The sequence below is a fragment of the Miniopterus schreibersii genome (genome assembly GCF_964146895.1).
Source record: "Miniopterus schreibersii genome assembly, chromosome: X".
NCBI lineage: Eukaryota > Metazoa > Chordata > Mammalia > Chiroptera > Miniopteridae > Miniopterus > Miniopterus schreibersii.
This window is the reverse complement of record NC_138104.1, coordinates 105898877-105912823: the sequence shown is the minus strand read 5'-3', so window position 1 is coordinate 105912823 and position 13947 is coordinate 105898877. Positions and strand designations below refer to the sequence as shown.

At 52.5% G+C, this 13947-nt stretch overlaps 2 protein-coding genes across 3 annotated transcripts in view; one reads left to right on the top strand and one right to left on the bottom strand.

Moving 5' to 3' along the window:
• Positions 1-22: 22 nt before the first annotated feature.
• On the bottom strand, positions 23-1551 carry LOC308551103 (uncharacterized protein; the record flags this gene model as incomplete). The annotated part of the gene is made up of 4 exons (XM_081125435.1): positions 23-232; positions 270-594; positions 706-1179; positions 1535-1551. The coding sequence occupies 4 exons, from the start codon at positions 1549-1551 to the stop codon at positions 107-109; spliced, it is 942 nt and encodes a 313-aa protein (XP_080981561.1). The 3' UTR covers positions 23-106.
• A 3567-nt stretch (positions 1552-5118) lies between these two features.
• Positions 5119-13947, top strand: part of LOC308551378 (glycoprotein Xg-like) — a 24871-nt gene continuing 16042 nt past the window's right edge. Inside the window, exons 1-2 of one of the 2 annotated variants that reach the window (XM_081125882.1) lie at positions 5119-5565; positions 13648-13689. In XM_081125882.1, coding sequence (XP_080982008.1) covers positions 5505-5565; positions 13648-13689 — 103 coding nt within the window. In that variant the 5' untranslated portion in view covers positions 5119-5504. The remainder of the gene's footprint in view (positions 5566-13647; positions 13690-13947) is intronic. The other variant, XM_081125881.1, reaches the window with a different exon arrangement.

The following is a 13947-nucleotide window of genomic DNA, read 5'->3' as shown; positions in this document are numbered from 1 at the left end:
ACGGACCCCGTGGTCCCTTTCCTGCGACTGTAACGCAAACCATCAGCCTCAGTGCTTGCTCGTGTTCTGGGTATTTTTTTCCTTCATGAAATTTTCACTTGTCTTGTCACATCCCAAACAAGTACTTCCCAGAATTCAGATACTTCCTTGCCTTCAGATACTCCCCTGCATGCAGATACTCCCCCGCATGCAGATACTCCCCCGCATGCAGATACTCCCCTGCATTCAGATACTCCCCTATATGCAGGTACTCCCCCACATTCAGATACTCCCCTGCATGCAGATACTCCCCTGCATGCACATAGTCCCCTGCATTCAGATACTCCCCCGCATGCAGATACTCCCCTGCATGCAGATACTCCCCTGCATGCAGATACTCCCCCTGCATGCAGATATTCCCCCGCATTCAGATACTCCCCCGCATTCAGATACTCCCCTGCATGCAGATACTCCCCTGCATGCAGATACTCCCCTGCATTCAGATACTCCCCTATATGCAGGTACTCCCCCACATTCAGATACTCCCCCGCATGCAGATACTCCCCTGCATGCAGATACTCCCCTGCATGCAGATACTCCCCTGCATTCAGATACTCCCCTATATGCAGGTACTCCCCCACATTCAGATACTCCCCTGCATGCAGATACTCCCCTGCATGCACATAGTCCCCTGCATTCAGATACTCCCCTGCATGCAGATACCTCCCCCTGCATGCAGATACTCCCCTATATGCAGATACTCCCCCTGCATGCAGATATTCCCCCGCATTCAGATACTCCCCTGCATGCAGATACTCCCCTATATGCAGATACTCCCCTGCATGCAGATACTCCCCTGCATGCACATAGTCCCCTGCATTCAGATACTCCCCTGCATGCAGATACCTCCCCCTGCATGCAGATACTCCCCTATATGCAGATACTCCCCTGCATTCAGATACTCCCCTATATGCAGATACTCCCCTGCATGCAGATACTCCCCTATATGCAGATACTCCCCTGCATGCAGATACTCCCCTATATGCAGATATTCCCCCGCATTCAGATACTCCCCTGCATGCAGATACTCCCCTGCATGCAGATAGTCCCCTGCATTCAGATACTCCCCTATATGCAGATACTCCCCTGCATGCAGATACTCCCCTGCATACAGATACTCCCCTGCATGCAGATACTCCCCTGCATTAAGATACTCCCCAGTATAGCCCAGGCAGGAGGCAGCTAATCAATTGCTCTTTCATCATCGATGTTTCTATCTCTCTCCCCTTCCCCCTTCCTCTCTCTGAAATCAATAAAAATATATTTAAAAAAAAGTTAAAAAGAAAAATACCTCCTGGGTGCCCTTGTGGTCCAGGCATGCACAGCAGAGGACATGACATTCAGGATTCTAGGAGCTGTAACAGACACATCTTCTCTCTTTCATGAAGTGACAGAGCCGACCAGTTGTCAAGGGCTGAGTTTCACCAGCAGGCCGGGCTCCCACTGCTGGCTATCGAGGAGCACCTGGGTCATAAAGGTAGCAGGGGACAGCTACCTTCCTCCCAAATCCATCAGCGACGATTGCCTTTGAGGTCAGATCATTTGCACACTGACTTGCCATATAAACAAAACTTTTAAAATGCATTTTTTTTGTTACTCTGAATAACATCGACGTTTTATAAGCATGTCTATTATATGCTATGAGCACACATGTCTCACTGAGATAACATTATAAGGAAATAATGTTTTTTTAAAGTATTTGGAATTATGACTGATAAATAAATCTATACATTTAAGAAATATGTCGCCCAGCAGGCGTGGCTCAGTGGTTGAGCATCGGTCGACCTATGAACCAGGAGGTCTCTGTTTCAATTCCCGGTCAGGGCCCATACCCAGGTTGTGGGCTTGACCCCCAGTCGGGGGGTTGCAGGAGGCAGCCGATCAATAATTCTCATCATTGATATTTCTCTCTCCACCTCTCCCTTCCTCCCTCTAAAATCAATAAAAAGAAATATGTCACCTACGTTTTTAAGGAGGCCGTATGTACATTTTTTCTAGACTCTTTTTAATTTCACAGGACATACAAATACATAGGCTTTTATCAAAAGTGGATCTTTTGGAAAATCACATGTAAATTAGGTAGTGTGCTGCATCATTAAATATTTTCACAAAAACGACTTCTGTTTTATCCCTTTAAACCTCTCTATAAAGAAGCCGCAGAGCGGTGGGTTTTGAAATCAGGATAAAAATTTTATTTAAGCCCGAACGGGAGACGGTGACACAGTCGAGGATTTGTTACGAGTCTGGGCCGTAACGTATCTTCATCAACCAACTTGAGCTGTGGCCAAGTTTTTGTTATCAAGACACATCGATCGCTTGCCTCCTGCACGTGCCCCAACCGGGGGCCGGGGATTGAACCTGCAGCCCAGGTACATGCTCTTGACCGGGAATCGAACCCGAGACCCTTTCGCTGTGCGGGGTGATGCTCTAACCTTTGAGCAGCACCATTGGCCACGGCCAGGCTCTATTTTGTTTTTTTTTTTCAGCGAGGTTTCAGATACAAGGTGCAAACAATATGGTCATTACATAAGATACTTTTGACTTAAATAATGGACGTAATAATGGACGTTCAGCTCTCTCTGGTTTTCTTTCGGTTCCCATTAAACCTTCCCCATTTCCCTGTGGTCGCGGGAAGAGCCGGGCTCTGGGTTCCTGGAATTGCTTTCAAAGAGGAGGCCTGCGTTTCTCTTGCCTGGGGAGAAGCGGTGGACACGCCCTGGCCGGTGGGGCTCTGGTCAGAGCGTCGCCCTGTCCTGGACCAAAGGGTCTCGGGTTCGATTCCTGGTCAAGACCACACACCTGGGTTGCAGGTTTGGTCCTAGCCTCATTCGGGGCTCCTGTGGGAGGTGACCCATCAAGCGTGCCTCTCTCACATCCATGTTTCTCTCTCTCTCGCTCCCTCTCTCCCTTCCACGCTTTCTAAAAATGGATGGAAGAAAATATCCTTGGGCCTAACAAAAATAAGAAAAAATGGAATTTCAGTTCAGCTCCAGCCTTTGTCAAAAGGATACAGCATTGTTTGCATCCAGTTGCTGTTTGGGAAAAAAAAAAATGCAAAAAAAAAAAAAAGGCCTGTGTCTAATTCTGCATAATTGTACTGATGAGCTGGCTAGAGCATTGATGACGGTCCCGTGAGAGGCAGAATTTTGGGAGCCAGGGGGGTTGGGGATGTTTATTTCTACGCCCGGAGACAAAAATACTTGTTCTCTTGGTGTCATTTTTCTTTTTGTGGGGGGAAGAAAAAAAAACAACCCACGAACAACAAAACACACAACTAAAACCCAGAAGCTGGTCCGGCTGGCGTGGCTCAGTGGTTGAGCGTCAACCTAGGATCCAGGAGGTCGGGGTTCGATTCCCGGTCAGGGCACAGGCCCGGGTTGTGGGCTCGATCCCCAGCAGGGGGCGTGCAGGAGGCAGCTAATCCATGACTCTCATCATTGATGTTTCTCTCTCTCTCTCACTCTCCCTTCCTCTCTCTGAAATCAATAAAAATGTATCTTTTTAAAAAAATGAAACTGTATTAGGGTCCTGTTGCTACTGTAACAAATGACCACAAGCCAGGTGGCTTAAAACCACAAATATATACTCTGTCTCCATCCTGGAGACCAGATGTCTGAGATCCGGGGGTCCCAGGGCCGAGCTCCCTCCCGAGGCCCCAGGGAGGGTCCTTCCTGCCTCTCCCAGCTCCTGGGGCTCCAGGCGTCCCCGGGCCGGTGGCCGCCTCCCTCCCGTCTCCGCCTCCGTCCCGTCTCCGCCTCCGTCTCCACGTGGCTTCGCCTCTGTGTCTGTCTCCGCTTCTGTCTCTTCCAAGGACCCTGCCCTTGGGCGTCGGGCCCCCCTGACCCAGGACGACCGCATCTCAGGGCCTTCACGTCACCCCATCTGCAAACACCGTGTTTCCAGATAAGGCCCCTTCCCGAGGTCCTGGGAGGTCAGATTGCATCATATCTTTGGGGACACAATCAACCCACAGCAGCCACCAAACATTTCCTGGCCTGACGGTTCCCTCCCAGTTAGCTCCGTATCGTCCACAGCCTCTGCCGTTTACGTAAAGCCGGGAATTGCCTAATTGTTGCTGAGTAAAGGAACTTGACTCCTTTTTAATTTTTTTGGTAGTTTCTTTTTTTAAAATTTATCTTTATTGTTGAAAGTATTACCGATGTTCCCATTTCTGACCCGTCCACCCAGCACCCACGCTCCCCAGGCCTTCCCCACACTATTGTCTGCGTCCGTGGGTTGTGCACAGATGCATATAAATTCTTTGCTTAATCTCTCCCTACCGCCCATCTTCCCTCTGAGATCCCTCCGTCTGCTCCATGCTTCTGTGTCTCTGGACCTATTTTATTGGTCAGTTTATTTTATTCATTAGACTCTACATATAAGTGAGACCATAGGGATACTTGCCTTTCTCTGATGGGCTTATTTCACTCAGTATAACACTCTCCAGGTCCCTCCCTGTTGCCCCAAAGGATAAGAGACCCACCTTTTTCAGAGCTGCATACTATTCCGATGGAAAGAAAAATCATGAAATTAAGAAACAGAGACCCCTTCGTAGTCACTCAAAACTGAAACCCACCGGAATCTAAACCTGGTCCTGGTGGCCCAACCCCGGACCACACCCTTGCCTTCGCCGTCTCCATCGTCGACACCCCAACCCACTCCGGACAAAGACCTCAGCCTCACGGCCGCCTCCGTTTGCTCCATCGGCTGCGTGCGTCCCGATTTCCCTCCGTGGAATTGATCAGCGGCTCATTTTCAGAGCCTGCTCTGGGCTCCCCACCAGCCCGAGACCCCGTCCGGTCGGACTCAGGCTGTCGAACCGGAACCCCAGCTGGGCCATTTGCCCCAGAAATGAAATCTCTCCAGATCCCTGAGGCCGGGGCGGGCTGGGGGGCGGGCGGAGTGGCTCTTTGAAGGCTCAGGATCTTGCAAGTAGCAAAAGCAGAGGCTTACACTGAGGCGTGTTTGAGGATCTTGCACGGACCCAGCGCCTGGTCTCGCTTTGCTGGAAGAAGCCCTGTGGGCCGGGAGCGTCCTGAGCCCGGGGTTGGCACCCTTTTATCTTTGCACCCACACCCACAGGGAGCCCAGCCACGGAGAGGGCGTGCCGGCCTCCCCAGCCCGGCTTGCCCATTGGTGCCCGCCTGCCTGTCTGCCGTGCCATCCGCAGGGTTGGCCGTCGAGGCTCAGGGAGGCTGGCCCGGGACGGGCCTGGTGCACTCACTTGTCCCACGGGTCCCTGGCTGGCTCTGGCCTTTGGAGCCTGAGCGACAAGCCCTTTGAATGCTGGCAACGGGGCTGCCGTTTGGTTCACACTTTCCACTTGGAGGCATCCTACCCGCCTCCCTCCCTCGCTGGGAAAGAAGTCAACACCACCGACGGACAGACGGGCGGGCGGGGTGACTCATCTCCGGAGTCCCTTGGCTGCGGGAACCCCTTGAGGTCCCTTCCTCCGCACGGGAGCGATGGGAAATCCGTGGGGGCTCTTCTGGGTGTCGTTCCTGTGTTTCCTGATCCACGCCCGAGGTAAGAGAGGCTGCGGGCTCACAGAGGGGCGTGCGGGTGTCGTTTTTTTCTCCCCGGTTGCTTTGAAATCTCCTTGCAAAGCAGCCAGGTCCCGGGAGGGGACCAGAAATGACAGCTGGGAGGGGACAGGGCAGGGATGTCTACGTGAAGCGGGGTCGGGGGGGGGTCCCCAAAGTGAAACTAAATGCGTGTAGCCTGTGGGCTTAGCTACCCACGGTGCTCGAGCCGACGCTGTTCTTGGGGTTTTGCATCAGGGCGTGTCTCGGGGCTCTGCCAAGAACAGGGCGCGTTTTGGGGGTTTCTAAATCCCCCCCCGGCTGATTATTTCGAGATGGTCTGCGGACGGACTGGGGACATGCTCCTGAGACACACGCAGCTTGGTGCTGAGGGCCACGGCTGGCCCCAGGCTGGCTTGTCCGCCCCTCAGGATTTTAAAAAACTTTTCACCCGTGGCTTCCTTCCTGGAGGTCGATTTAAAACATCTGAGTCGTGTGCGCCCCGGATGGCGGGGTGTCTTGTCTCCCCCAATCCAACCCCCCCCCCCGGATGATAATAGGATTTGGGGCTGTTTGGGGAGGACGGGGGCCTTGTTTAGGGACCATCAGGGACCCTAAACTTTTTTAGGATTTACGTGTTTTTTTTTTAGGATTTAAACAGCCGTGCTCGTGTGAATGTCTGAATTCCAGGGGGAGGCCTAGGGCTGGAACTTGGGGTGGGAGCCGTGCTGGGTTAGGAACTGATGGCGTCCAGACCTTGGGCGTGATCGAGCATTTCCTGTTTGTCCTGTTTGCTGCGTCTGGAAGGATAGGAGCTGGTTGTTTAGGGACAGGGGCTGGGATCGGGACCCCGGTGCACAGGCCCCCGGACCCCCACCGAGACCCTCCTCTAAGCCCTGTCGTCTGGGGACCATCCCCAGGGTGCACACAGCCCTGCAACCCACTCAGGAGCTTCCCTTCGCAGCCACATGCCACTCCCCAAATTTGCAGAAACAGGAGGGGGCAGATTTCGGATTCACCCAGAGGAGGCCCGGCTGCAAGCCCAGCTCCCCCGAAAAGCAGGTCCCAGAGTTTTTGGGGGTTTTTTTCTTTTTTTTCCTCTCGCAGCTGTGGGCTGAGTGTATTTCCCACGTGCGGCTGGGCTTCCAAGGTGCAAAGTGTGCTCCGCCCTCCAGCGGGCCCCTCTGGCAGCCGAGCCCGGGAGAATTTTAGGGGACGTTTGTTAAATCCGGGGACAGCGGGGGAGCCAGGACGGGTTTAGGACGGAAGCGTCAGCAGGAGAGGGGCTGGGTGGGGAAATGAGCGTGGGCTGGGCTGCTTGGGCTCCCTGAGGAGTCGGAGAAAAGGGGGCCTCGGGGGCAGGTTCAGGGGGTTGGCCCAGGGCAAGCTGACACTGCCCATTGCACCCCCCATGGGGTCCCTTAGAGTTTAGGGGATGCCAGCCTGTGAGGGAATATGTGGGGGTGCCAGGGGCGTGCTCCTGGGAGGCCGAGCATGTGCCGGGACCTTTATTTTGAGGGTTTTCAAGGCTGGGCCTTTAGGGGAGGTATTAAGGCAGGATCTCAATAGAATATTCACCAGCTATATGCTGAGGCACCCAAATGAGATTTATGCCTTTAATTCCATCTGTTCTTTCTTTTTGTTATTGTTAATCTCCCCCCCGCACCGGCCCACGGCCCCCGCCGAGGGTATTTTTTTCTGTTGATTCTTAGAGAGACCGGAAGGGAGGGAGGGAGAGAGAGAGAAACACACATGGATGTGACAGAGAAACATCAGTTTGGTCGCCTCCTGCACGCACCCCGACCAGGCCGGGAGTGGAACCTGCAACCCAGGCACGTGTCCTCGACCGGGAATCGAACCCGTGACCCTTCGGTGAGCCGCCTAACGTTCGCTCTAGCCCCTGAGTGACACCGGCCAGGTCGATGAGCCTGTTTCTAATTCTGCTGTTTTGCTCCTGGGCCGTCCAGCATCCTTGGGCCGAACCCGCGGGCGGGTGTGAAGTCCGCGCCCCCGAATTATGTCCATTTAACCTGCCCGTTGTCGCCTGGCCCGTCTGAGAGGCTGAAGGTGCCCAGTTATTTAGGGCAAGGATTCCCAAGGCTTGTTGTGCGCGGGACTCACCTGGGCGGGAGCTGGTTGAAGGGCCCCAGGCCGGGCCCCACACCTTGAGAACCTCCCTGAGGAGGTGGGTGGGGCCCCCGGGGAGCTGGGAACCCGGCGTTTGCAGAAACACCCTGGGCGGTTCTGAGAGATGATATGGGAGCGAGCGTCCCGCCGTCTGGTTGAAGCTCAGCTGAGCCTCGTGGGTTCCAGACACGGGAGCCGGGGTCGGGGGGACAGGGGGACCGTGGTGACTGCAACCCATTCAGGGGTGAATCACCGAACACGTGCAGGTCGTGACCCCCCCGTCCCGCCCAGGTGGAGATGCTGAAGCCAGACCTTCCCGATTCAGGGGAGGCTTTGTCCCCAGGGGGCGCGTGGCAATCTCTGGAGTCGGTTTCGGTTGTCACAGCTGGGAGTGGGGGGGCTGCTGGCGTCAAATGGGGGGGAGGCCATGCAGAGGACCGGGAATTAATTACTCACCCCTCAACTGCTGGTCCTGCTGAGGTTCAGAAACCTATCTACCTACCTACCTAGGAAGTAAAATTTATTTTAAGAGACGGGCTTACAAGACCCCGGGGCCGGCAAGTGTGAAACGTGTAGGGCAGGCTGGAAACCGAGTCAGGATTCGAACCTGCCCCCCTCGAGCCCGAATTCCTCATTCCCTAGGGCGCCTCGATCTTTGCTTTTAAGGCCTTGGGAGGGTCTCCTGAGGCCCACCCACGTCGTCCTCGATCACCTGCTCTGTTTATATATCGTCGGTGGGTTGTAGGCCTGAGGCCTCCCGGCAAAACGCCTCCCCAGTGACACCCCCGTTAGCCACAGGGACCCACAAAATTCATCAAATCTAATACGTTTTTGCCTCTCGGGCGTCGGCTGCCTGAGAGGCCTGTTCCATAGACCATGCGAGGGCGGCCCCAAGCTCTTTCTTTTACGCTCATTTCGTGATTTATTTATTTTAATTGATCGTTATTGTTGAAAGTCCTCCCCCCCCCCCAAGGAGCCCCTCCACCCGGCCCCCCTTCCCCAGGCCTTCCCCACACTATTGTCTGTGTCCATGGGTTATGCTGGTGTTTTTTTGTGTTGTTTTTTTTTTTTTTAAATCCTCGAGGTTATTTTTTTCCATTGCTTTTCAGAGAGTGGAAATGAGGGAGAGAGAGAGAGAAACATGGATGTGAGAGAGAGACAGATGGATGGGTTGCCTCCCGCCCTCGCCTGGATGGGGGCCAGGGACCCAGGGACCTGCCCTGGACCCTGAATCGAATCGGGGACCCTTCAGTCCACAGGCCGAGGCTCTAACCATCGAGGGAAACTGGCCAGGGCCCGAGTCGATCTCTCTCGTAACAAGTCCAACCGAAAGCTGACATCGGCAGTGAGATGATGACGGGGAAATAAATAAATAAAGGAAACAGTTGTCGTAAAGGGACCCCTGTTCCCGGAGGGACAATAAAATCCGAGAGCCAAAAAAAAAAAAATTAAAATAATAAAATAAAATAAAATAATAAAATAAAATATAAAATAAAATAAAATAAAATCCGAGAGCAGAAAAAAATTAAAAAATTTTAAAAAAAATCAAAAAAAATCCAAGAGCTGAAAAAAATAAAATAAATAAAAAATAAAATAATAAAATAAAATAAAATAAAAATAAAAAATAAAATAAAATAAAATAAAATAAAATAAAATAAAATAAAATAAAATAAAATAAAATAAAATCCCAGAGCCGGTCCGCATCCTGGCGCGGGGCATGTGCCCCAAGCAGTCCACGAGGAGTTAAACTCTGTGGTGTATAAAATCTGCTGCTGATCGTGGTCATTGGTGCGAGGGCTTTAGATAGCAAATGGTGTCTTTCTTTGGAGTGTGTTTTGGGTTGTTTTTGGTTTTTTTTTTCCCTCTCAGAGTTTGCCTGGGGCTAACTTTCTCATTTTAGGTCCACAGTACCATAATTCTGTGGTTCCTGGGGACTGGGAGGGAGCGTGTTTTGGTTTCTGTGGTTTTTTTCCGCCTCGGTTGCTATGGTTTTGCAGAGCACGGGCCTTGGACGGTATTATTAGTAGTAGTAGTATCATTGCAAAAAAACCAGCCCTGTGCCCGGCCGGCGTGGCTCAGGGGTTGAGAGTCAACCTATGAACCAGGAGGTCAGGGTTCGATTCCCGCTCAGGGCACAGGCCCGGGTTGCAGGCTCGATCCCCAGTCGAGGGCGTGCAGGAGGCAGCCGATCAATGACTCTCTCATCATTGATGTTTCTCTCTCTCTCCCTCTCCCTTCCTCTCTCTGAAATCAATAAAGACATATTTAAAAAAAAAAAAAAAACAGGAAAGAAAAGCCAGGCCTGGTCTTTGCTTTTTGCAACCTTGCGACGGCTGGTATTGACGAAGGGCAATGAATGGAAGTTGAGAAATTCAGGAATGAAAGGTCCTCTGGGGGATGGAACGAATCTCCCAGGGTAGACTCTGAACTGGGTTCGGGTCTGTGGCTCTGTCTTTGGTTAGTAGAGACGACAGAATTCTTCCAAGCGGGACACAAAGCCTCCAAGAATAGCTTTTCTTAAAAAAAAATTTAAATGTCCTAGTTCTTTTCTAAAAATATTTTTTTATCGATCTTACAGACAGAGGGAGAGAGAGAAAAACGTTGATTTGAGAGAGAAACATGGATCGGCTGCCTCCTGCACGCCCCCTACTGGCGATGGAGCCTGCAACCCCTGCAGGTGCCCTGACCGGGAATCGAACCCCTGACCTTTCCGTGCACAGGGCGATGCTCAACCGACTGAGTCACACTGGGCAGGGCAAGAATAGCTTTTTTGAGGGAAGAGAGAGCCGTGTGTATAACACCAACCTCCTACCCAGCAGCTGAACCCCTTTAGCTCACGTCCCCAGATTGTCCAGGATAAAAGAACAACATTGTTTATTTTTGTTGCTTTTTTTTGTTTTTTTTAATGGATGCAATTAGACTTTAATTGTTCCATAGGATAATCCCTAATATTTCTGTAACTTAGTATCCAACGAGCATGTTATTTACAGTAACCTGTTTAATATTTATCTCAGTTCTTTGCTGAGGGAGTACGAACGCCGTTTCTCTACGAGGACATGGACTACGGTGTGCTCAGGATTTTATCAGGGTTCTTGGCATTTAAGCTGCCAGACCTCGAGTTACAAGTAGGGTCTAGTACACTGCCTGGCTAATAACAGTCGTGCAATGATTACATCGTGAATACTTGCCTGTGAGAAATTATCCAGAGCGTGAGTTATAACCCGATTTGGTGTTTGATGGGAAAGACGGGCATTGCGAGCTCGGAAAAGGTGAGGCTGCTTCCTCCTCGGATGTTTCCAGGCCCCAAGGCACGTGGGTTTGATTAAAGTCCAGAGCTAGCTAAGCAAAAAATAACAAAAAAACAACCAAAAAACCCCAAAATAAATGAGAAACAGACCTTACAGTCCAATTCCAGTCTTATGCCCTGAGTGGAAAATGTGGGTCATGAAAGTTTTGCCTCATCAGCAAGCTCACTTCCCCCCATTTCCCCAAAATCGAACCCCCCACATCAGCATCTTCTCGCTGAGCAATCTCCCAGATGCAAAGGCCTCCTGAGACCAGCCTGGGCTCTGCAGAGGTTTTTTTTCTGGGGAGCGGAACACTGCCCCCTGCAGGACTGGGGGTGGGAGGGCTTTACACGTGGTGCCTGCTGCTGGCTGAAGCCTCCCGGGTTATGCAACCAGGTGGCTGGAGCCTCCAGCCGTCCCCCCCAAACGTCTGAGTCATGCTCAGAGTTATTTCCCTGCAAAACAAAACACTCACCAGGTGCGGCTTCCCCGGTGGCCTCCTGGAGGAGGCATCCCAAGCACCTCCCAGCCCAAGGAGGTGCTGTAGACTAGTAAAAAAAAAAAAAAAAAAAAGCTAGGAGCCTGGCCCGCGTGGCTCAGCAGTTGAGCATTGACCTAGGATCCAGGAGGTCACAGTTCGATTCCCAGTCGGGGTACACGCCCGGGTTGGGGGGCCCGATCCCCAGTAGGGGGCGTGCAGGAGGCAGCCGATCCATGACTCTCATCATTGATGTTTCTCTCCCTCTCCTCCTCTCCCTTCCTCTCCCTGAAATCAATAAAAATGTATTTTAAAAAATAAAGAAGCTAGAAAAATTCCGGGACACTCAGAATAAGGAAACTGAGGCAGACCGTTAAACAGCCGTTTGCAGCCCCCTAGTAAATCCTGCCTTCCCTAAACCAGGGACACCTGAGAGTAAATGGTTTGTACTTCAGCTATTTGCCCCCTTCTCCCCCAACCAGAGGGCAAATAGCTTAAATCTCCCCCACAGGGACACAGGCAGCAGAAATCCAATTAGTGCCATTTGCTAACTACACCCAAGGACAGATTAAGGGGAAAAAAATCTCATTTTGGTACAAAATATATATATATATTTTTATTGATAAATAAATCTTTATTTGTAATCAATAAACCTTCATTGATTTCAGAGGGCGGGAGAGAGAGAGAGAAACATCAGTGATGAGAGTCATTGATCAACTGCCTCCTGCAGGCCCCCTGCTGGGGATCGAACCCACAACCCGGGTCTGTGCCCTGACCGGGGATCCGTGGTTCACAGGTGGGACCCTCAACCAACTAAAGCCAGGCCGGCCGGGCTCTATACTTTGTCTCTCGATTGAAATCTTTCCCTCAAAACACAAGGTTTCCTTTTCACGCCAATAACAGAAGCAGCTGAAGAGGGGACACGGAGGGTGGTTTGCAAAGCCAGGAGGGGGTCCCACATCCCCCTGAAAGCATGGACCTCTCTCCCCGGAGGTGGCCCTGTGCCCTGCGGGGGTAACTCACCGGTGCCTCCCGGTGTGTTGTGCAAGGGCCTTTCGGGGAACCCGGGGGAACACGGAGGCCTTGGATTATCTGGGACCAGGGCGTGGCCAGCACACAGCCCTCAGGAGATGGTTTGGCATCAGTTTATCACGTTCCTGGGACGGCCGAGCCCCTTTGGAAGTTGTCTGTGAATCATCCAGAGCTGTTGGAATTCGGTCAATGCAGCTGGGCGGCCTCGGAGGAGGGTCAGCCACACCCCTCTGACTGCCCTTGGAGGCAGGCGTCCCAGGAATCCAGGCGGCTGACGCCCTGTCCTGTCCCCGAGCCCGTTCACAGTGGTGACTAAGGGACCAAGGAAGGACCAGGGTGCCCCCCGTGGGAGCAAGCGGAGGCTGTAGCAGATGAGACCCTGCAAAACACGGATATCTGGAGGGACCCCCAGAGTTAGAAACGCCTCTCTCTCTGCCGCTTGGCCTGTAATTGCATCAGCTTCTGGGCCCTGGGCTGCTGGTGGGTGCGTTCGGGCCTCAGTTTCCCCTGCCCTTCCAGGCCTGTGGTTTGTCCCGACTCAGGATGCTCATACCTGGGGTTGCATCCATTCTGGGGCCCGAGGTCCCTCGGTCAGGAAACCCTGAGCCTGCCACGCGCCATCTGGGCTGGGATTGAGATTGCTGGAGGGTCCAGGTGCGAATTCCAACGCTACTTTTTCCTGTATGTTTTTATTGACTGCAGAGAGAGAGACAGAGAGAGAGAGAGAGAGAAACATCAATGATGAGAGAGCCGTGGATCCACTGCCTCCTGCACACCCCCTGTTGGGGATCGAACCCCAACCCAGGCATGTGCCCTGACAGACAATGGAACCAGCGACCTCCTGGTTTCTAGGTCGATGCTCAACCACTGAGCCAAGCCGGCCGGTAGAGGCAGCTAGGGTCCTAGGAGGATCTCTCTCCTCTGATTTAAGAAACTTTATATAATAATCTTCCCTGAGACATCTCTGCAGTGAGGGGGCACCATTCCTTCCGGGGAAATATAAGATACTGGTTTGACCCACCCATGGGACCTGGAGGGTCAAGGGTTCGCTCAGGGGGTGTTGCCCTTTGCTCTGAGCGGGGATCTGAGGGTTTTAGACAAACAACCAGGGGCCCAGGCTGTGTCATCTCGGTGTGACTCACGCCCTGTGTGCTCCCCGCAGGTCAAGGTGACTTCGATTTGGCCGACGCTCTCGACGACCCAGGTAAGTGCCTGCCCACGTTTTGCCGGGAACTTTGCTTGGGCGGCTTGTGTCTCTGGCACCAGCTTTGGGTGGGTGGAATTAAGGGGGGGGGGAAGCAGAGACCCCGGGGCAGTGAGGTCTCAGCGTTTCACAGGAGATCACAGGCTCAGGTGAACGGCTCTGGGCACCAGGTGTACGCCCACTGGATCATAGGTTCATGCTCAACCGCTGAGCCACGCAGGCCGGGCCAATTGTTCATTTTTTAAATGGTATTTAGGA